Genomic DNA, 23,857 nt, shown 5'->3' on the forward strand with positions numbered 1-23,857 from the left:
TACCATAATTGAATCGTAACCCTGCACGGGTTATCATATATACTTACTAGCTGTTGCCCACGACTTCATCTGCGTTTGATTTTGTTTTTTATGTGGCATTCAATTTAGTTGTAGTTCTAAAAAAAATTAAAGTATTCAGTATCGCTAAGTCTAAATCAGAGGTTTGCTGCTGTCCGCTGAGGAGTTCTGTCCTCTATCTCCAACCATTCATCAGATCTACACAAAGTTTGGGCAAAATTAAACACATATTATAACCTCTATAGTACAAAAATAATTATTTAAATCGGTTATAATTTCTTCGAGTTATGGTGTAAAATCGTAAAACACTTTCATCCCCTCTCCCTAAGAATCCGAGCTTAATGTCGGGATAAAAAGTATCTTATATTACTTCTACAACTTCCAAGAGTATGTGTAAAAAGTTTCATGAGGAACGGTTAAGTAGTTTTTGCGTGAAAGCGTAACAAAAAAACTTACATTGACATTTATACTATTAGTAAGAATAGGGATAGGGATAGGGATTATTGTGTAATTCCGGTGGCCGCACATGTTCTTTATCATCAGTTTCACTTAACCAATGATGCTTTTCGAAATCAAGTGCTTAAGTTACGTTAAGAAATACTCTAATCGCTATACAAGAGTTCTCTCAATTTCTCCAGGATCTCTTTAACAGACCTTAACCTTATGAAAATGGGAAGACATGGGAGGTGTACCATTCCAAACATAAAACATAATTTTTGGAATCGGTTTATAAGTGACCAACATAAAAAAATAAATAAAAAACACAACAGGAGGAGGTTATCAATTACCTCCTCCTTTTTTGTTAGTCGGTTAAAAATATTTTACGTTCTACTATCCTAACCTATGTTTAAAGCAAAATAAACGATTTATTATCCAACAAAGAAAAGCTAAAACACACAAAATAGGCTAAGATTTGTTTACAAAGCCGCAAGTCTCGATGTCTTCCGATTGCAATAAATCAGTATAGCAGAAGAATGTTGATTCATCCCTAACATAAAGGGAGAGAATATCGTAATGACAATCGGATATTATTTTCGCGCAAAAAATAAGGAAAAATAATACGGCCTGATGCTCCCAACGATATTGGTTTTCCACATTACGTTGAATGAAAACTGCGTTTCTTGGAAACAGGCTTTCCTTTGTTTTTAAGACGCTTTTACAATTTCAATCGCCATGAAAGGTGGAGTTTCTCAATTGAACATTATTTTTGTAAAACAGATACACATTTTTTCAGCGTTTATATATGACAATGGCCAACTATTTAGTAAGTGGATAACTATTGCCTGTAAACAGAGCACGTTCCGCAGGGCAAAAATAAGGAACACGTCGTACAAAGTGTGGCACTGTGTCCAGTAACCTGAGGCGTTAGTGTTAAGTCTCATGTGTCTGAATTTACAACAGCAAGCACGCTCTTCCGATCGGAACACAGGACACTTGGCGGCAACACTTGGCGGTAGAAATAATCATGGCAGCAGTCATAAAAAGCTACACTTCATCTCGCGTGTGGGTCATCTGCAAGCGGCCAATAGGCCGGTCGGGGGTACGGGCCTCGAGGCAACGCCTCCTTACCCGGGTCATATTCGCAGGGCAGCTATGCTGCCCTGGTATTTGTTGTTTTAGCCCCTGTCTAGGGGCTAGGGCCCGCCATCATTGGCTTTGGGCCTGTTGGTTTGTCGTGTCCGTGAAATGTCAGCGTCACTGTCACCGAAGTCGTCGTCGGCGCGCGCGGGGATGTTATTAATTCCGATGGGCCTTGAGTCATCGACTTCATCTAAGTGTAAGTATGTAATGTAATTAATGTGTCCTACTAGATGGCGCTACAGTCGCTACAAGACACACACACATGCTTTTTTGACACATTGCTTTTTTTTATAAAAAAATATAAATGTGATGTGGCATTGAAAGAATTTTGGGCATTATTCCAACGCCTATTCGACGGCCGATTGGCGCAGTGGGTAGCGACCCTGCTTTCTGAGTCCAAGGCTGTGGGTTCAATTCCCACAACTGGAAAATGTTTGTGTGATGAACATGAATGTTTTTCAGTGTCTAGGTGTTTATCTGTATATTTTAAGTATTTCCGTATATTATTCATAAAAATATTCAACAGCCATCTACCCATAACACAAGAATCGCTCACTTTGGGGCTAGATGGCGGTGTGTGCGTTGTCGTAATATATATATATTTTTTATTTATTTAAGGATGTCACCACTAATGGCGTCTCTTCTGTGGTGGAATGGGGACAAAAAAACAAGATTGTACAGTTCCCGAAAACACTCACCGATCTATATCCTGTCTACTGTCCGAGCCCCGTTGCAACTGTCGTCTAAGCCAAAATTCTGCCCACATCAGAAATCCGTAGAGTGACTACGACAATCTCATGTATTTTCGAGTTGCAAGGCACAAACTCCTGCCATAGCCTTCCGAAACACGCGACCCCGCATTTTTAAACTATTGCACATAACAGTTCAGAAAGACGTAAATTGTTAAAAACATACAGTCCTGGATAAAAAAAATATTTGTTTCATTATATAAATGTCTTACAAATCACTGGAACATTGGAGGGAGGGAAAACATAAACACAACGAGTTAATTTAAAATGTAAATGCAAATAAAACAAAACTGTTTCTTGGAAAACTAAAATGTTCTCTACAATTGAAAGTTGTTTTAAAGCTATCCACTTTTACGAATGAATAATAAATTCAAACACAGACAAATTGTACAAAATATTCGTAATTGAGATTGAAACAATAATATTATTTTATTATTTTTATTCTAGCGTTAATAATCGTTGGCACTTCTAGCAACCAAATCGTAACGCGCTTTTGAATCGCGAATGCCAAAGAAATTTGGTTCAAAGGATTCCGAGGTGTAATTGTAGCCCTTCATTGTGTATTTTCGCAACAACCAAGCCAGCACTGTCTTAATTTGAAGATGCGCGAATCTTGCCCCTGAAAATAAACATAGCGATAATGACACAATTTCTTGGAATATTAACATTAATTTCCTAAGATTTTCCACTTGCTCTCAAATAGGATAATCTAATAAGGCCTAAAATGCGAATAGGGATAATAATATGCGATATATTATTTTCAAGTACGTCTATCTATCTATACGAGTATATATAAAAGAGAAAGTGTGTGGGTATGTTCCGTATAGGCTCCGAAACGGCTGAACCGATTTCAATGAAACTTTTAGGGAATCTCCGAATTGACTTGGCTAGTAATTCTGTAAAGTTTGGTGACGATCGGAGCACTCCTATTTTTGAACTGTCAAACTGTCAAATACAGCTTTTATTTACTATGATGATATTCTATTGTTGGGTGTACATGGGTGTAGATATTGATCTTCACCCGCTCGAGAAGAGAATAGAAGAGAATGAATACGGAGAGAAATAAATGATTTAATATATTATGAGACTTAAATTAAAAATTATGATGTAAGTTTATTGCTTAAATAAAATAAATCAATATATTGAACATTAAGCTTAGTTTGTTACATGAACCGCGAATATCAGAATAATCTGTACGGTGCAATTTATATTTTGTTCTTTTTCTCGCAATTAAATCTGAAGTTCCAGTTGGAAGTTTGGAATATGGGCACGAGTACGTCGGAGTGTAAACTTCACCAGTTTGACTCTTACAAGCTGAAGGTTTATACTCAATGTGCCTCTTATCAGGAGATATATTAATTTCAGCTTAACATTTATTGTATATCATGTCAATATTTGGGATAGTATTGTAATAAACGTCATACATTCCAAAGTAACTGTGTGAAAGTCAGGACAAACCATCATCATATCGACCTATTACCGGCCCACTACAGGGCACGGGTCACCCCCCTCAATAAGAAGGGGCCGTTGTCCACCACGCTGGCCCAATGGACTCCACAAGACTTTGAGAACATTATGTAGAACTCTCAGGCATGCAGGATCCATCACGATGTTTTCCTTCACCGTCGAAGCAAGTGATAACATAAATTTAATTAATAGAGTTGTTACTGAGCTAGTTATAGAAATAATCTTGGTCATAACTCCTACACCTATTAAAAGCCCACTACTGGGCAGCTCCTTTCAGCATAAAATGGTTTAGGAAGTAGCCCATCGAGCTGCACAAATGCGTTTCGGTAGACTTCAAAGAAAATAATTAGATGTTGAAGTTCCAAAATACACTTTAACACCAAATTTTATATTAGCCTACGTTACATCCAGATCCTTAAACTGACGCTTTGCAAAACTGTGGGGCGGCTTAGTAGGAAAATGTGGAAATCTCATTTAAAAAAAAATTAGCTAAGAATTCAATATTTGATAGGGACCAGTTCCTCCATAAGCTGACTTCGAATTCAACAGGTTGTTTTATTATTTATATCACAAAAAAGTATTTTTAAAAACTTAAGTTAACTTAAGTTTAACCCGAGCACAAGTGAACCGGAATGCAAGTGAAGCCAAGGTCAAATGTGTGTAGTAGTAGAGTTAAAATCTCCTTGAACCTTTTAGGGAATAAAAAGATTTGCTGGCCCGCAAAGGTATTGTCAAATTGGGTTAGAATACATGAATAACTCGAGAGTATGAATACAATTTTTTTTTTGCAATTCTAGTCTAGTAATTCAAAGGGGCAATAGCGTTCGCATTTGGGTACCATGTCCCATAAGTGAACAGTTAGACGGCTTACATTTTTTTTACATATTAATGTTAGTTTGTTATTATTATGAAGTATTTTCTAATTGGAATAACCTACCTATATTAAGGTCTACTTGAAATAATTGAATACAATTATTTAATTACTAATTAAATATCAAAAATATTATTTAGAATATTTTTAGATGCGAGTGCGTCTATCATCAGTTAGGTCATTTCTCATGCGATACATCATATGATTATCCTATTATAAAAACTATTTCTATTCCTGAAAAAGCTCTAATTTTACAGATTTATTTACACAATAAAATATCCCTTTCTTTAACGGTAAATAAAAGTCTCGTGAGGAAACCTGTACGCATTATGAGAGTTCTCAATAAAATTCTCAAAGGCGAGTGAAAGTCTACCTATCTACACTTGGCAACCGTTGGTGTATTACGGTCTAAACCCTTCCCATTTAAGATGAAACCCGTGCTCTGTAGTGGTTTGGTAATAGATGGAAATGATGATGAGTGATTTTTTTTAAAATATTTATTCACTCTTTTGTCTATCTGAGATCAGTTTCTGAACTTTAGTCGAATTAAGTGTACTTGGTGTGCTGGAACTTTTAAAATGAAATAGTCAAATACCAATTGAATTGAATTGTTGCAAAGATAAAAAAAAGTTAAGAAGAATATATCAGTTTAATCGATACAAAATCACTTAATAAACACTTACCTATGCATATACGATTTCCTTCCCCAAATGGAATATAGCTTAATTTATTTATTTTTGAAATATTTTCAGTACTAAATCGCTCTGGATCGAATACATCAGGCTTGTTAAAGTATTTATCATCTCTATGTATTCCGTAAATTGGTACGATAACTATCATATCTTTTTCAATTTTTAAATTTCCACTGGGTAGAACTGTGTCTTTCATACACATTCTCTGCATCAACCCTATCGGTGGATACTTTCTCATTGACTCATTTATAACCATTTCTAGATACTCCAGTTTTTGTATATCCTCATACGTAACTTTATCGTTACAATACTCAAAAATTCTATCTATTTCATTATGAAGTCGCTTCAAGATCACTGGATTGTTAGATAGTTCGAGTAGTGTGAAGTTTATCATATTTGTAGATGTATCAACTCCAGCCACGAAAAAGGAAAATGCTTGTGCTGCTAATAGTTCATCTGTAGCATCAAGCTTAAAACCAGTCAAAGAATCTTCCATCATACCTTGTTTTTGCAATTCCAAACAAGCGTCTATGAAATCGTGTCTCTTTGCCGTCATACAACGACGACTGCTTAAAACTTTTTTCATTAATCCAACAATAAAATCTTTGTGTTCACCAAAAGTCGTTAAATTAAGTAAATTAAATAACTTTGGAAAAATATTTGATACTGCAAACTTGATGTTAAAAACTATAACTGATTCCGTTGAATTCCAGCCGATATCTAAAATTGGATTTATCATTGTATTTTGAGATGTGGAATTGATGCCAAATACAGATGCACTAATTGATGCAGAAATGTAAGTACGAAGAGCTTCAAAAACGTTTTCTTTTGCATGTTGGTTCGATTCAATAAACTCTACAAAATCCGATGCACATCGGTCTACAGTGGCGAACATATTTCTCAGTTTCGATGCGGTAAAAATCGGTGAAATTTTTTGTCTCACAAGTCTCCATCGGGCGTAGTCATCTATCAAAAGCAGATTATCCGCCAAAGTGTCCTTAGGATTCGTTTTATATCCACGACCGTAAAAACTTTGAAAATCACCTTGTAAAACCGCTTGTATGTCGTCCAGATTTTTCAGAATCAAAACTGGCTTGTATCCAACGAATGTCCCAATACAATTCTGGGTAGGATGAGCGTCGTATATATTTTTGTATACTTCTGATAACGCACATTTGCCAACCATAAAATGCCAGGCGTTCGAGTCAATTTGCATAATGCCGCGCTTATTCCAGTAATCTCTATTTTTTTTTATAAACACTAGAACAATACATATAGCTAGTAATATAATAAACATTACCATTATGATTTCACTGACCTAATCGACAGTCAACGTTATACTAAATTTAAAAGAGACTAAAATGCATTGATATGATATACTATAGTTAAAATGGATCCACTCGGCGTTTGTGTTAAATTATATTTTAATGACACCTGAATTGATTTTACAAGGAAATAAATTACTATCACTAAGTATACTTAATTTTAATAACTGGGTTTTTAATGCTACACTTGATAATTTATTACACCACTTAAGTCGTAAAATATAATTTTGATTGCAACATAAGTATACATAAGACTTCAGTTAGTTATGTATTTTTTTACATTACCCATTAAAGTTATGGTACTGAGTAATTAGCGTACTTTACCATACCATTTTCTTATTTAGGTGGACAATACATCGAACCCAGGGCAAAAACAGCTGGCAAGAAACTTAGTATCCTCAATAATATCAAGCGGTACTTCACGCCTGAACAGCTTCTCACCTTGTACCAAGCTCAAGTTCGATCGTGCATGGAGTCTGCTCAAGAACTATTTGATCTAGTTCCCCCCTCGCCTTTTTACCATCAAACCGCGAGGCACTGTAAGGATCTGTTACGTGGTCGATATACCGCGGACGCGTACGAAGCGCTTCGCATCTTCGTTTCTGATCCGCACCGCTAGGATCTGGAATGTTCTTCCAGCTTCCATTTTCCACAGTTCTTACAACATGAGTTCCTTCAAATCAAGAGTGAATAGGCATCTTCTAGGCAAGCGCGCTCCACCTTTGGCTGCATCATCGCTTACCATCAGGTGTGATTGCAGTCAAGCGCTCGATAAACATAAAAAAACAAAAGGTTCGGTTCAAATCACTTCCGTGTAATATTTTACATGTAATGTACGCATCAAAAGTGCCATCCATCTATGTGCTTATTTGAAGGAAGAAATATTTGACTTTGACTTTGACTTTGATTAGATCGATTAGGTACCACGAGGGCCGGATCGGTCTGGATCGGGTTTTACCTTTATTGAGTTGACGTTTTGCGACTACGTGCCATGTAGACCACGTTTAGCCACCCGTCCTAGTTATTTACACTATAAAGATATATATTAATTATTGTAAAAGTCTACCAGCGAGACACCGTGAGCGGTGGCATCCTTATGTGGTTGATATTCCATCAACACGCACGAAACGTTTTTTATCCACGTTTCTGATACGTGCCGCTAAGATGTGGAACGCCCTCCCGGCAACTGTGTTTCCTGCCACGTATAATTTGAGTACCTTCAAGGCTATAGTGAATAGGCTTTTTCTAGGCAAGCGTGCTCCAACCTAGACCTCATCATTGCTTTCTAACGGGGATCATTATCGTCAAACGCTGGCCTATAAAAAAAAAAAAAACCATCAACCTCATAATTTATCATTTACATCTTTGGTCCGACTTGCGACCGACATCAAGGCCAAGGTCCTGTGCTCCTAGTCGAATATATTTACCAAAGTAGTGGCTGTGCATAAAACACATACTATTCAATTACTGGATGTAATTCAATATAAACAGGAATTACAAGAGATAGATTCTCGTAGCGTGCGGTTCCATCAGCGTAACATGAATAAATAATAATAAAATTAAAGGCACAAAAAGGCTTTAAAGAATGTTTTGTTTTTCGTTCACCGAGAATTCACCAGACAGTATGGGAAAACGTACCCTAACAAGAAACATACCTATCCTTCATAATTATTTGTATATGTCCTGAAAATACCATAAAGATTTACTTTGGCGGATGTTCTATTGTTAATAAAGATATAAAATACCAAAGATAACGATAAGTTAAAATAATTAAAATACAAGATAAAAAAATGTAATTTATCATTTTCTGGCGGCGGCCATCTTGGATTTGAAATTTGTCATAGTGAATGGTATTCTACTATCAAAGTCTTTCATATGATACCCACTTAGAATCACCGCTACTTTTCTTTACTGTTACAGAATTTCAGAGACACTAGAGTTTCAACTATATTGATTATATACCATCAGTAAAACTTAATTACCATGGAGGTTTGATGGCTTGACGGGACAGGTCGTAAAAATGAGTCAAAACAAAACTCAAGTTTGGAGAATAAATGTGCCGACCACACTTAACGTGGGCTAAGAAGAAGAATAAATGGTCCAACTATAAAAAAAATTGACAATACATCTTATAAATCTGACGCTTAAGAAGATTTTGTCTATATGTACTTTAATACGCATGGCCATTATTTTCCAAGACAATAAAAATGGCAAACAGTAAGCCAGACTGTTAAACTAAAATTAGTTAAATAGATAAACATTATCTATTTTACCAAATTTTAGTTTAACTTGGGCCAAATTCACACAGGCGAAGCATCGTTTGCACAATGTAATTTTCCGGAATTGCTCAACAGAAATCAGATAACTAATCAACTTTTAGTGGCCGAATCGCTACGGAGGGCAAATTCCCCAACTTATCCTAATCTCGGATTCCACGGAGAGTTTTGTGCGTAAAGAGTTATTTGGGCGGCCAATTTCCCCGGATAAGGGTTGATCACGTGTCCCTCTCACTGCTGATATAAAATAACAGCTGTTGTATTAGTATTAGTATTAATTTTAATTAGTTAAACAAAGCTGACTGCCTCAATGGTGTAGTAGTTTGCATGTTTATCTACGGATATCGAGTTCCTGGGTTTGGATCTCGCGACGAGCCAAAACTTGTTATTGGCATTTCAGAGTGTCATCTTTCGTGTCTCGGAGTGCACGTTAAGACGTCATTCCCGGTAATTTTTAGACGGCCCATTGACGCAGTGAGAAGCGACCCTGCTTTCCGAGTCCAATGTGGATGGTGGCCGTGGATGTGAGCTTGGTTTCCAAAACCACAAAATGATTGTGTGATAAACATGAATGCTTTCAGTGTCAAGATGTTTATCTGTATAAGTATTTATGTATATAATACACTAGCTGTTGCCCGCGACTTCGTCTGCGTTTGATTTTGTTTTTAAAGTATTCAGTATCGCTAAGCCTTAAATGAGCATAGTTGTATATATATAAATATATATATATATATAACATGTGACTGTCAATTAATTACAGACAAATAATTTGCAATAAAATAAAATTGTGACTTTACTTAAAGATTTAAGCTATCCTATCTCTTAAGTTGGACCAGACTGCTCACGGTGTGCCAATTTAATTTAAAATCGGGTCAGTAGTTTAGGAGTCCATCGCGGACAAACATCGTGACAGGAGATTCATATATATTAAGATAAGATAAGATAAAACATATTTATCAGTCATCTTAGTACTCATAACACAAGCCACGCTCACTTTGGCATCAAATGGCGAGGTGTGTACTGTGGTAGTAAGTATATATTTTTTTATACTGGAAGATGTTTGTGTGTTGAACATGAATGTTTTTCTATACTGGGCGTTCATCTGTATATTAAAAAGTATGTAGGTATGTATATTATTCATAAAAATATTCAACAATCATTCTAGTAACACAAGCTACGCTTACTTTGGGGCTAGATGGCGATGTGTGTATTGTCGTAGTATATTTATTTATTTATTGACTAGTTTTTCGCAACTGTATTCATGTTTTTCGTTTTGCTGCGGTGACAGTTTGGATTCACATATACAAAATTATTCCTATGTAATTCTCTACGTGGAATCGTAGGGAATTACGAATATTATGAATATATTTAAAAAAACACATTTTATAAAATCGGCGTTAAATCGGCAAAAAGTTAGTATGTTCTTTATTTTTTATTCAACTGCAAGTTAGCCCTTTAGAAATCTCACCTGGTGGTAAGCGATGATGCAGTCTAAGATGGCAGCGGGCTAACCTGGATGGTAGTCATACTCGTAATCGGTTGCTAGGCGACATCGCACCTGAACACTAAATCGCTAGTCGACACGTCTTTGTCAGTAGGTAGTACACTTTGTCTTGTCGGTACAGTAGGTACGACCTTCCTGGCAGGATTTATATGCAACTGAAACCAGATCATTTCTACCGCGCACTTGCAAATTATGGAACAATCTCCCATCTGATGTGTTTCCTCAAATACAATCTAGGGTTATTCAAGAGGCGGATAAAACAAATTCCTTAAAAGCCGGCAACGCATCGGTGACTCCTCTGGTGCTGCAGATGTTTATGGGCGGCGGTGATCACTTATGAACAGGTGACCCACTTGCTCGTTACCGTGAGAAAGAACTTATTAAGAACAAAGTCGGCTGGTGGTATCTGTTATTTATAATAATAATAATAATTCTTTATTTATTTATTTATTTCCAACTTACGACTAGTTTACAGGAATTAGCGTAATGCACTAGCGTAGATACTGATGCCTACCTACACACTAAACTTTACCAGAGTAGCAAATGCACCACAAAGCAACCTAAAAAAAAATATATAAATAATAATATATAATATATTTCAGGCAAAGCCCATATTAATACATTAAAAACAACAAGTAGTATTACTTAATATACAATATCGAATAAAATATTAAAAATACAGTATAAATTTATTCAAATGGCATGTCAAAAATATAAAATTAAAAGACAAAATAAAAAATAAAAATTTAATTAAAAATTACTATGAATAATGATAATTATTAAATTAAAAAAAAAAAATTAAAATTTAATACTATTTGCTCCGTGTGTGTGCATGTGAACCCACCCAGTCCCTCCAGAACGGGTTATTTAGCTTTCCAGCTAGTGTTTATGTGTCAGAAGATTAATTTTAATAACTCTTCCGTAATGACCGTGTTTATTTTAAATTGCTCAATGCGGAGCGAGGTCCTCAATCACAACTCAATTATGCTCTACGGACGTTGCATGCACACGCTGATAAACGTCGGACATAAAAGTTATTACTTGATCACTTTAAATGTACGACTGTTGAAAATTTACCCCAATAGCATTAATAAAACTGGCAAGGCTGAGCTCCGATGGAGCACGGAAATCGTAATCGTGAAATCAACAAACCCTTTTTTACATTTTTTTTTTGTTTTAACTATGATAAGTGTTTGACCACAATCTCGCCTGATGAAAAGTGTAGTCGTGGCCTAAGATGGGACGCGCTTGTCTAGAAGATGCCTATTCACCCTTGTTATAAAGATACCCAGGTTGTCAGAATTAGGAAACACAGAACTCGGAAGGGTGTTCCAAACCATGCGTATAAGAAAAGCAGATGCAAAACGCTACGTGCGAATTTTTCTGATATTAACAACTTAGGGGTGAAAACCCGCCCGGTGCCTTGCAGTGCGATGATAGAATGGTGAGGAGGGGATGTATAGTTCCTGAGCACACTCTCCAAAGTATATCCTATAACACACCGACGGACTCTCTATATTAAGACTTTACCTTTACAACAAAGGAGAAAAATTATTGAAATAGGAGAAAATACATTTGAACAAAGCGAAATGTTTTACGGTTTAGGTAACGTAGCGGCTTAACCTAATCTTAGTTCAGACGATAATATTATTTTTCTTTGGACTTGGAAGTCAAAGTCAAAGTCAAAAATATCTTTATTCAAGTAGGCCCACAGGTGGCACTTTTGATGCGTACATAAGAATTACACGGTAGTGAGATGATGGCGATAACCACATTCGTAAACTTAAAACTAAAGCTACGAGGGTTCCAAACGCGTCCCGGTCTAAGAAGAAGCCCACACAAACTTAGCCGGTATAACTTTATATCCATGCTACAGTTAACAAGAGGAAATATAATTGATTTCCTTGTATATAAACACCAAACGGCTTGGCCAATAAATATAATTTTAAGTAAAGATCTGTAAAAAGTACAAACTTGGTTTTAAACGAAGCCATGTTGAATGAACTAATATTCCCTAACCCCTGCAGCTAAAAGTAAAATCCTAAGATCTGATCTAACATTTAAAAGAGCAGTTAAGGCCCATTATATTGTCAACGACTATTAATAGCATGTATAATTGTATATACTAACTCATTTATAGTACGTTATAGTATTTAAATATGTAAGTGTTGTTATTATATATATTAGTTTATTTTTATATTTATTTATTAATTATATTATTTACTTTTTATCTATTCGTGTACACTAGTTTATGTGTTAGCATGTAGTTATTCGCGTGTATGTATTTTAATATTTGTACCACCAGCAGTCTATTCTCCTCTTCTTTTTTTCCTAATTCAAAGGTTGCCTGGCAGAGATCGCTATTAAGCGATAAGGAAACGAAACACAGAACTCGGAAGGGTGTTTTTAACCATGCGTATAAGAAAAGAAGATGCAAAACGCTACGTGAGAGTATTTCGGATATAAACTTAGGGGTGAAAACCCGCCCAGTGCCTTGCAGTTTGATGATAGAATGGTGAGGAGGGGGTATATAGTTCCTGAGCACACTCTCCAAAGTGTATCCTATAACACACCGACGGACTGACTATATTAGACTTTACCTATAAAACAAAGTAGATACATTATAGAAAATACATTTGAACAAAGTTTTACGGTTTAGGTAACGAAGCGGTATAACGTTATAAATAAATATAAATAAATCCCTATAAATCCCTGTAAATATATTAAATCAAAAGAAGCATATTTATTTTTCCATTCAAACGAATTCAAAACATTCTAGGTGTTTGACGACCCTATTGAAGATAAAAGACCGACACGCGCATAGTACCTTAGGTCGCTGCAAACTGCGCCAATCGGCCTTCAATTATAAGTAGTCAAATCAAGTTTCCAAGTATCGTGCGAATGCATAACTTGATTTCAGTCGTTGGCCTTTTGTTTTACTACTTCTTTCGATTTGTTTCTGTTTTTATTATTATTTGTATATGTTAATGTTGTGGTATACAAATAAAGAGTTTAATAATAATAGCAATAATCTTTAAAGAAAATGTTTAAGATGCACTCACGGTAAATAGAATCATAAATAATTATGTTCGCCTTGAGTATTATATCCGCATCGCATCTTAATGTTACAAATAACGTTACTGTTTTAGTAATTTTGTAAAGTTAAGGTAATTAATAAAACTTTTGATAACTATAACTTGATATGTGGCAGATATTAAGTTGATTGGCATTTTAACAATTGTGTAAACTGTTTATTTCATAAAATTCTTATAGAATTAAATTTTTCAATTCTTAACTCAATGTCGATTTATTAATAATGGCCTTAAGGCTTTCTGTCAACTAGTCTAGTAAGGTGAAGCTCCGTAGATAAGTTGTAGAATATAAATAGACCTTGTTTCAGAACCTAATTAGGCTAGGAGATAAATTACCGCCCTGGGTGCTATGTGCTTGCCTAACGAACGCGAGTACAAAATATTTTATGGGTAAAAATAAATTCCCTAAAGGACTCCGTTAAAAAAATCTATAAAAGAGCGACACGAATTTGAAAGCGAACGAAAATATTTATTTTTCACTCTCTACGGGAAATTGTTTTTTTTTTTATACTATTTATTTATTCTTTAAAATAATTGTTTTATAAATATAACCTAAAACAAACTAAATAAAATCTAAAACGTCCTCGAAGCCACCGCAGCGAGGCACAGTTCCTAAGATGCTGGCAGCATTGCCCCTTTGGATGGTCAAACTAATTCGTTGGCCAAGGTAACTGCCCGCTCTAGGATCACCGGTAGACTCGATAACCCTTTTCGAAAATTCTTTGAAAAGAGCTCTTGCCTACGGACCCCACAGTTCCAAAGTCTGTACTCCAAAAGGCACAAAAATGAAGCTGCTAGGCTACTGCTTCTCTCTACGTGTCTTTTTAGTTGTTAAAGTTCAAAAATAAATTCATACGTCTAATTTAAATACTTAATATGTTTTTATCTCGGAAACAAAATTCACATCTTCACACCTTCATCTTCTTCTCACTTATCACTGGTAAGTCGAAATCTTCTCATGTTTCTTCACATAACATACATGTAAATGTAAATGTTCAAAGGTAAGTATTTTCTTTGTCCTTGAGTAAATAACTAAATTGGTAAATTATTCCAATTGCTTTATTAAATACTGACAAATATAAAAAAAACTTAACTCAAATTCTTTAAGGCAAGAGTATAAAATATTCAGAAGTAATTTCATACTTACACACACACACACACACACACACACACACACACACACACACACACGCGCGCGTAGTTTTATATAAGTTTAATTGCGTATGTTGTTGCTATTATTTTGTTATAAATAAATAATATTTTGTTATATTAAATAATTATTTTTTTGTCTGTGCACCAACCACCAATTGAACTCTTTGTTCGCCGTACTATACTGATTGCATGGATGTGATCACTATCAGTGATAAGGCCGTCATATAACCTATATTCGTTTATATGTTTTGTTACCAGTATTTTTATTCTTGGTTATTTATTTATATATAGCACGTATATATTACTAACTTAAATAAATGAATAAAATTTCCATTATTTTGAAACTCAAATTCTCAGTTTGCAAAAGATCGCGAAGCTTTCTCCAAGATACTTAATATAATGTTCTTAAGAGATAATCAAAATGAACAACATGAATAGATAATCCATTAAATTCGTCGTCAGACATAATTTCGTCTCGCGGCACAAAGCAATTTGTTATTGTTATCATATATCATTCTAATGAGCTGCTTCTTTATGCAGATGCCGTCAAGTTTACGTCTGTCTGCATAAATTTATGTTCTGGCAAGCTTTGTAGCTTCGTATTTTATTAAATGCAAGTAACATCATTAAAACTTTCAGGACAATATTGTTTTGACGGTATTTTAATATTTATTATCCTTAGGCTACTAAAGTCCCAATGCTGGGCAAAGTTTTCGTCTCTAATGTATATGAACAACGTCTAAGAAGCAGGTAAGTAGGTTATTATTCAAGTCTATCTCTTTTTCTTACAATAAATCAAAACATCACCGGCCCACTACAAGGCACGGATCTCATCCCACAGTGAGATTGGAGTAGGCCATAGTTTGATAGACTTCAATCGCCTTTGAGAACTGTCAAACATCCAGGTTTCCTCACGATGTTTTAAAAGGATCAAGGTTTACCTACATCAATTATCTAAGAGATGTATTTGATATAAACACTATTTAAATGTCTAATCACAATGGAATATATATATAATAGATATATTAATTTAATATGTGTTATATTTCATTTAAAATAAATATCAAGTATTTAATGGTTACTTCGAGTCTCTTCAAAAAGTACCTAGTCTTTATTCTGTATGAAATAAGTACATACCTACCCTTGAATAAGATTTGTACAATCTTAATCGAAGGAAGGATTTGACTATCAAAACTCTATAAACTTAGAGAAAAAAAATTGCAATTATAAAGTTAGTTGTCTTTCTAAGATTTTTGTACTTGAACTAAAAAAACAGATGCATGTATCGATTAACTAATAGTATTTTAGATAAGATAATATAAAATGGTTCCAGATCAATCGTTAAATAATCATCAGTGGATCGATTTTCTTAATCACCTATTTAATAACAAGATGGACCCGCGACATCATCAGTGCCAATGAAGCGAAGTGAAGTAGTGAAGTACGGCCTTCTGGTGGCTTCCTGAAACAAGATTAAGCTTAATGCATATATTGGTATACCTTCTAAAGAGTTTTTGAATAAATTTCAGGTAATTCCAGGACACTAATGCAAGTATAGTTGAATTTGTAGTTTATTCTGAAGTAACAACAATCCAATGAGGATACAAACACTACATTAGATCAATACCTACCATAGTGCTGAAACAGTGCTTCTGTGGTGCTCCAAAACTTCTATTTGGATTGTCACTGACGAAAATAGTAAAGCATTTCGCTCTCATTTATTAGAACTTATGATTGTTCCCGTTCCATAGTAGGTATAACCGGTTATGTGTAGTCCGAGCAGTAGATTTCTTTGTTAAAACGTCACTCTCTAGCCACAGACTAGACTTTATATAAGCTCTATGGCTAATTCAAATATTTCGGTTTGTTGTCAAATGTCAAATAGATAAACAACCAACGGCGAGTGAAAGTATTTTTGTGTTTATAAATATCACAAGGTATACCGATTCCGATTACACTATAAACAGAGTTTTCAAGTTCAAATCTGTCACTGGCAAATAAAAAAGAGGCTTAGTCACGTCGCTGGCCATTGTTTTTACTCAACGGCGTGTTAAGTGGATTTACGACCGACCTCTCCCTCCACAGTGTAATGCGGCCGTATTTTTAGATAATACCTGCAAAAAATGACGTTCCACGAAAAATATTTTAACTAAAAAGACGAGTATAATAATTTGAGTTACCAATTTTAGTCCTACAGTTATCTTTTTTCCACAATAGCACATTTTTTCTTATTTAAGTACACCAGTGACGTCTAAGCAAGTTACGTATCTAAAACCCGTTTTCAGTAAACCGAGGAATCGACTAAAACGAACTATAATGATACAGGCGATGTCTAAAAAAAACGTTTAGAAAAAAAGTTTCAACAAAGTGGTGACACTCTTAGGTATAACTATTGGTGAATAGTTGAGGTAACTAAGTAACGCCTAGGATTTTCTAGATTAGCCGTTAGTTAGTAAGGTATTGCCTTGTTCGTCGTTTGTGAAAACGGGCATTAGTTATTAGGTTATAAAAAAACATTAATTTAATTATAGAAAATAAAAAGAGAGAGAAAAGAAGCCTGTAAATACGTTTTTTGGAGTTACACTTCTTTTGGCGCGTTAGGGAAAAATGGTGAGAGTAAATTTTTACGATGCGGCGCCCACCGTCACAAAAAACCGACACCCTGAAGTTAGCTATAGTCAACATTTTTGTTTTCTAAAAAAGGTTTGACAGTTGACTTTCAATAATTCAAACAATACCTTTTTTGTATTGTTAGTGTCTACAAAAGTAGAATAAGGCGAAAGATAAATTTTTTGAAAAGATGCTCATCTTGTTACGCAAAAGAAGTATAACTTCTAACGCGTACATGAGTACACGCACGTTGTTTTTTTAATCTATTGCGTATGGTTTAATGTGCATTAAGATTTTTTTTAGGTAAATGACATTCGAGCAGCTTATAACCTATAAGTATATACATACCTATATATATATATATATACCTATAAGCTTAGACTATTTTAATATATCATTTGTTTTGTAAATAATATAGTGTTTCTCAAAGATTTTTTGCTCTGATGTCTATCAAACAGACATAGTTTGTCCGTTATTTTGTCTAGATAGACAAAAGTGTATCATGCGAATCATTTCCAAGACTGTACTTATAAATGAGATTGGTTTATATATCAATACCGACCATATAATTCAATTTAATGTAAAACGTGAAATGAAATAAAATTTAATGAAATTAAAAAATCTCAAATTTAATAAAATCCGTTCCAAAAATACCTACTTTTATTTGTAAAAGATAAAAATAGCTGAATCTTATGTACTAAAAGGATTTGTTTTGTCCGTGTAATTTAATTCTTTTGCAAAGTTTTAATGAAACGCTCGGTGGGGGCGCAAAGTTGTCGCCTAAGCGCAGTTTTTCTTGTTGCTTACTTACATCTTTAGTTAAGTACGTCGCCAACTGCCGGGGTCGAGTTTGTTTTGCCACAAGCTTACCATAATAGTGTTTGCATAATATTATTATCTGTTTTAACGAGAATAAACAATAATAAATATTAGGCTTTATTTTCCATACTTCCGTGTCCATTTCTTAGCAATCTATTTGTACGCGAGAATCACTCTCTTATGCCGTCACGTACATGCCGTATAAGATGTGCATATAATTTATGTGTATGCGCGCATATACTCTTCATCATCACGTCATCCAATTACCGGCCCACTACAGGGCACGGGTCTCCTCCCACAATGAGAAGGGGTTAAGGTCCTAATCCACCATGCTGGCCCAGTGCGGATTGGTGGACTCCACACACCTTTGAGACCATTATGTAGAACTCTCAGGCATGCAGGTTTCCTCACGATGATTTTTCCTTCATCGTTGAAGCAAGTGATATTTAAATTACTTAAAACGCACATAACTTTGAAAAGTTGAAGGTGTGCTGGGATACGAACTCGCCCCCTCGAAAGTGAAGTCGAGCTCCAGCCCACTGGGCTATCACCGCGAATATTCTTATTTATTTTAAGTAATATTATTGTCTTTATTAATACTGACTCAGGCGTATGGTATGAGGCTTGTATACGAGAGAGTTCTCCACAATTTTCTCAAAGGCTTATGAAGGCTCTAAATGTGCGCGAGGCCAGCGTCGTGGAAAAGGGCCTAACCCTTCTTATACTGAAAGCTGACCCATACCCTGTAGCGGGCTGGTAATGGGTTGACGATAATGGTGTAATATTTTAGTAGAAGGAGCCAATCAGTTATTTTTTAATATTAGAAAAACGTAGTAAAACCTTAATAATTGTATGAATAGCTAGTTAAAGTACCTACTTTCATTTCGCGGCCCCATTTCTCGGTTCCGCTAATCAAAACTGAAGCCGTAAAAATCAAAGTTACTTACGAGTTATCCCTAAAGCAAATCTCTTGTATCCTACTTTAGCGTCGAGTTCGCCGACTTTGGAAAACACCCCGCGTATACGTCATAAATCTTCATCCGCACTGGGGCCCTAAATTTAAGTATGACACTTGTTTTACATAATATTATAAAGAAATCCACTTTTTATTGTTTTTAATGCTTTAAGCTTTGTCAGAAAACCTTTTAACTTATTTATATTTATTAATCGGCCGGTTGATTGGCGCAGTCGACAGTAATTCCGCTTTCTGGGTCCAAGGTTGTGGGTTCGATTTCCACATCTGGAAATTGTTTGTTTTTCAGCGTAAAGGAGTTTATCTGTATATTATAAGTATTTTCGTATATTGTTCATAAAAATATGCATCAGTCATCTTAGTTACACATAAAACAAGCTACGCTTACTTTGGGGTTAGATGGCGATGTGTGTATTGCCGTAGTATCATCATCATCACCAACACATTACTGGGAACGGGTCGGCTCTCAGAATGAGAAGGGTTTAAGGCCGTAGTCTGCGCCCCCCCCGGGCCAAGTACGGATTGGTAGACTTCATACGCCCTTGAGAACGTTATGGAGAACTCTCAGGCATGCAGGTTTCCTTACGATGTTTTCCTTCACCGTTTAAAGCAAGTGATATTTAAATTGCCTCAATTAAAAACGCACATAACTCCGAAAAGTTAGTGGTGCGTGCCGGGGCTTGAACACGGTCTCCACGAAAGGAAAGCCGAAGCCTTACCCACTTCTACCTAGGCTACCACCGCTTCTCCGATTATATGTTATATCTTTAAACGAGCAATTCTTGTATATATATATATATATATATAATTGGAGTATCGCTCCAACGATTTTCATGAAATACATACAGGGGGTTTTGTTGGCGATAAATCGATCTAGCTAGGTTTCATTTTTAGAAAATTTCATTTTATTCGTGTTTTCCGGCTAGTTATCATTTTATAAGCTTTATAGTTTTTTCACGAAAACTTGGAGGCAATACACATTTTATCAATTTAAAATGCGAGAGAGGTTCAAATCCTGTCGGTTCCGATTTTTTTTAAATGCAATTTAAATTTATATAATATTATTTATTTATTTTATAACATGGTGTTTTACGTTACTATATATACTATCAGTAATTTTTCGATGCCGCGTATAAAGCAATAAACGGGGTTTCATACTCCAAACAGGTTAGCCATATTAGATTGCATAATGCTTAAACACTTACCAAAAGTCAAAAATAAACTAAGAATAATAAATGTAAAGACAATAGTGTTGAAATTGTTAACAATATCACAATTTTTAAAATATGCAGCGTGAATGTAGCGTCACGGTAAATGTTTGAATTGCATTTCGTTTCTATTTTTAATAGCGTAGGTCAACGTTCATTATTTCAGTTAACTCAACGGTAAATACTTTACTGTGGTTTTGTGTAAGGTTTTAAGTGTAGTGGATTTAAATATGAAAGGAATAACAATTTGAGATGATACTTTCGGATTTTTAAATACTTCAGATATAAAAAAATAATTGAATATGGTTTTATATCTGTCTGTCTGCCATCGTCCCTTTTTTTTTATTTTATTTTATGCATCTCGTAGGAACTGTTTATTTGGAAGATGTGTGGCATTCCATTTAGGTGTTGTTCTACAATTTTTTTAAGTTCTTATTTTTAAAAGCAGGTGTAATTTTTAAAAAGAACTTTTATCAATTAAATGTATCTCTGAAACTAAATGGTTTGTTAAGGTGTAGTCCTTAAATTTATAAAAATCGCGATAATTTCTAAATGAAATTTTCAATTAGAAAGTATACTGTATAATTAATAAATATTCTTGATGTTAAAACTATTTATTTAAATAAGAATAATTACTGTGACACTAATGTAACCAACTTTTGTTTCCACCGGCGATTTAATCAAATTTTAGACCACAAAAGTTGCTATTGCGGCTTAATAAATTATTATGATAGATATATTCCAACGAACTTGTGAAAACTTTTGATGGTAATAATAAGCCTTCTCGAGTAAGTCTCAACGAATATCTTAAGAAATTTTCGCTTGGTTGTTAGATCAAGGGACCTATACGGCCTATAGGGTGCAGTAATTCTTGAAACGGCACGTATTGTGAGGAGGTTCCTCACTGCGGAGCCCTGACCGCAGCGCCGCGCCGGTTGTTTGGATACTTAAAAGCCCCGCAAGCGGAGGAGTGGTTTTTATTTTTTTTAATAAATTTTTAATAAGGTTTTTTGCTTTTCTGTTATAATTTACACTATTATTATTTTTTTCACCTATACATATCTTTACTTGTACACCACAATGAAGTTAGGAAAAAAAACAATAGAAATACAAAGACAGAAGTAGAATACAAAAGGCGGCCTTATCGCTTAATAGCGATCTCTGCCAGGCAACCTTTGGATTAGGACTTTGGAGCGAGACTTACTGTTACTGTTGTATACTGTTGAAAATTAAAAAAAAAAGTATAAAAATAAATGATATTATCTACTACTTTAATCATGTACCTTAGTTAGTTAGTTTTCTTAGCGCATACCAATTAAACTATTTTATAGGCATATTTTTACTACTTTGGGTTACATTTTTCCAATTTTCTTAAGGCTATCCCACTTCTTCGAAAATAAATAATAGCCGTGTCACTTCGTATTAAATATATATCATATATATATATATATATATATTATATATATATATATATATATATATAATTATTTTATTCGGTGATTTTCACTTTCTCGACTTCCTATGTCGGCTGTTATAAATATCCCGTCCCGCAACTCACAGGAAAAAAGATATCTACACCCCCTTCTATATATCTATATTATGGTGTTCTGTACTTCTTCTTCTCCTCCCTCTGCGTTTCCCTCGTCGTCTATTGTGATGAGTCTGTGTATGATTTGGGTAAGATCTATTTATTCCGCTTGGTGACTGCCGCGTGTTTTGTGTGTAAGTAATGTTTGAGGGGCCTGGTATCCTTGAAGACATTTGAGTATTTGATGGTTGTTGTGTGTTTTGTACGCGCTGGTCTGGTTGAGTATTGTGTACAAATACAGTGTCACCTAGGACTTTGCTGAGAATGATTGATGTATGTATGGCTGCTTGTTTTTGAAGAATGCTGATGTCAATGTTCGAGTCTAACTTATCTATATATTTTGTAATACTCTTAGCAACTACACCTGTTGCACCTACTACGATTGGAATAACAGTCGTTTTAGAATTCCACAAACGACTGACTTCAGTTTTCAATAAATGATACTTACTCAACTTTTCAATCTCTTTTGGCCCTATATTGTAATCAGATGGTACTGTTATATCAATTAAAAATGTTTTATTATTCTTTTTGTCGATGTATATTATATCAGGTCTGTTATGCGTCACAGTGACATCTGTTTGTATGGGCATTTCCCATAAAATTTTAGCGGATTCATTTTCTTTGATTTGTGGTTGAGTGAGCGCTTCTTTCCACCAGAGGTCAGAAACTTCAATTTTGTGTTTTTTGGCCAAACACCAGTAGACGTATTGGACAAGGTTATTATGTCGCTTGACATAATAGTTCCCTGCCAACTTTTCGCATCCAGAAATTATGTGCTGCGTGGTCTCATCTTTACTTGCACAAAGGCGGCATTTTCCGTCCACTGGTTCTTTCAGTATATCACGTTGATGTTGTCTGGTCATAATAGCTTGGTCCTGAATGGCAAATACTGATGACTCTATACTAGGAGATACCTGCTGTTTTTTCATCCATCTAAACGAACGCTCCCGATCAACATTTGCCTGGTCTAATACTTTTTTGGGAAATTGTCCATGTAACTGCTTGTTTCGCCATGATTCATTCTGCTTTTTCAATATTGCATCTTTAATCTCTTTTTTGGAGTGTGTGTCTTTATGCGTTAAATTTAACTCTATTTTTATTTCTTGTGCTTCTTTGATTATTGAATATTTATTTCTACCCCTGTCATGTTTTACTACTGCTTCAATTAGATGGTCACTTTTCACATTTAGGTATTGCTTATAATTAACTATTTGTGATTTATACATGTATTCTACGTTAATAAGACCTCTGCCTCCTTCTGTTATCGGTAAGTATAGCCTTTGAACTTCTGCTTTCTGTTGATGTGCCTTTTTTATTGCAAGTAATTTCCGTGTTTTAATATCTATTTTTTTGAGGGCGCTATTTTTATAATTTATTATACCAAACGAATAAAGTAAATAAATATATATAATATATTATTTATATATTTGTATAATTTTAAATATTATTTATTGCACCACCTACCTCTTTTCTATGTTTTTTACTTTTATGCCATTGGTTGCCTGGAAGAAATCGCTATGTAGCGATAAGGCCACCAAATTGTACTCTCTTGATATGTATTTATATCTCTGTAACTACTTTTTTTTCTTTGGTGTACAATAAAAGTGTATTCATTCATTCATTCATTCGTAATAGTTTAGCTATGTTTTGGCGAAGTAATGGTGTAAATCAGTTCAGTATATTCAAGGCGTATTAGGTACAAACAAACAAAAATAAACGAAATTACGAATATATAAGATTGACGTCCACTGCTGGACATAGGTCTTTTGTTAGCGTTACAAGCTCCACGCTTCTGGGCCGCTTGTATCGAGCGGCTCTTCGCGACAAGTTTTATGTCGTCTGTTCATCTGGTCGGAGGACCGACGCTGGGCTTACCGGTGCTTGCCACTCCAACACCTTGGAAGCACAACGCCCATCGGTTCTCCGACCTAT

At 34.9% G+C, this 23,857-nt stretch overlaps 1 protein-coding gene across 1 annotated transcript; it reads right to left on the reverse strand.

Moving 5' to 3' along the window:
• Window positions 1–1,652: 1,652 nt before the first annotated feature.
• Window positions 1,653–23,151, reverse strand: LOC120637563 (cytochrome P450 6B5-like). Its single transcript, XM_039909401.1, has 4 exons — window positions 22,348–23,151; window positions 5,370–6,696; window positions 2,815–2,967; window positions 1,653–1,789 (listed from the first exon to the last, which is right to left on the reverse strand). The coding sequence occupies exons 1-4, from the start codon at window positions 23,149–23,151 to the stop codon at window positions 1,653–1,655; spliced, it is 2,421 nt and encodes an 806-aa protein (XP_039765335.1).
• Window positions 23,152–23,857: the final 706 nt, after the last annotated feature.

Source organism: Pararge aegeria, chromosome 4 (assembly GCF_905163445.1).
Source record: "Pararge aegeria chromosome 4, ilParAegt1.1, whole genome shotgun sequence".
Lineage (NCBI taxonomy): Eukaryota > Metazoa > Arthropoda > Insecta > Lepidoptera > Nymphalidae > Pararge > Pararge aegeria.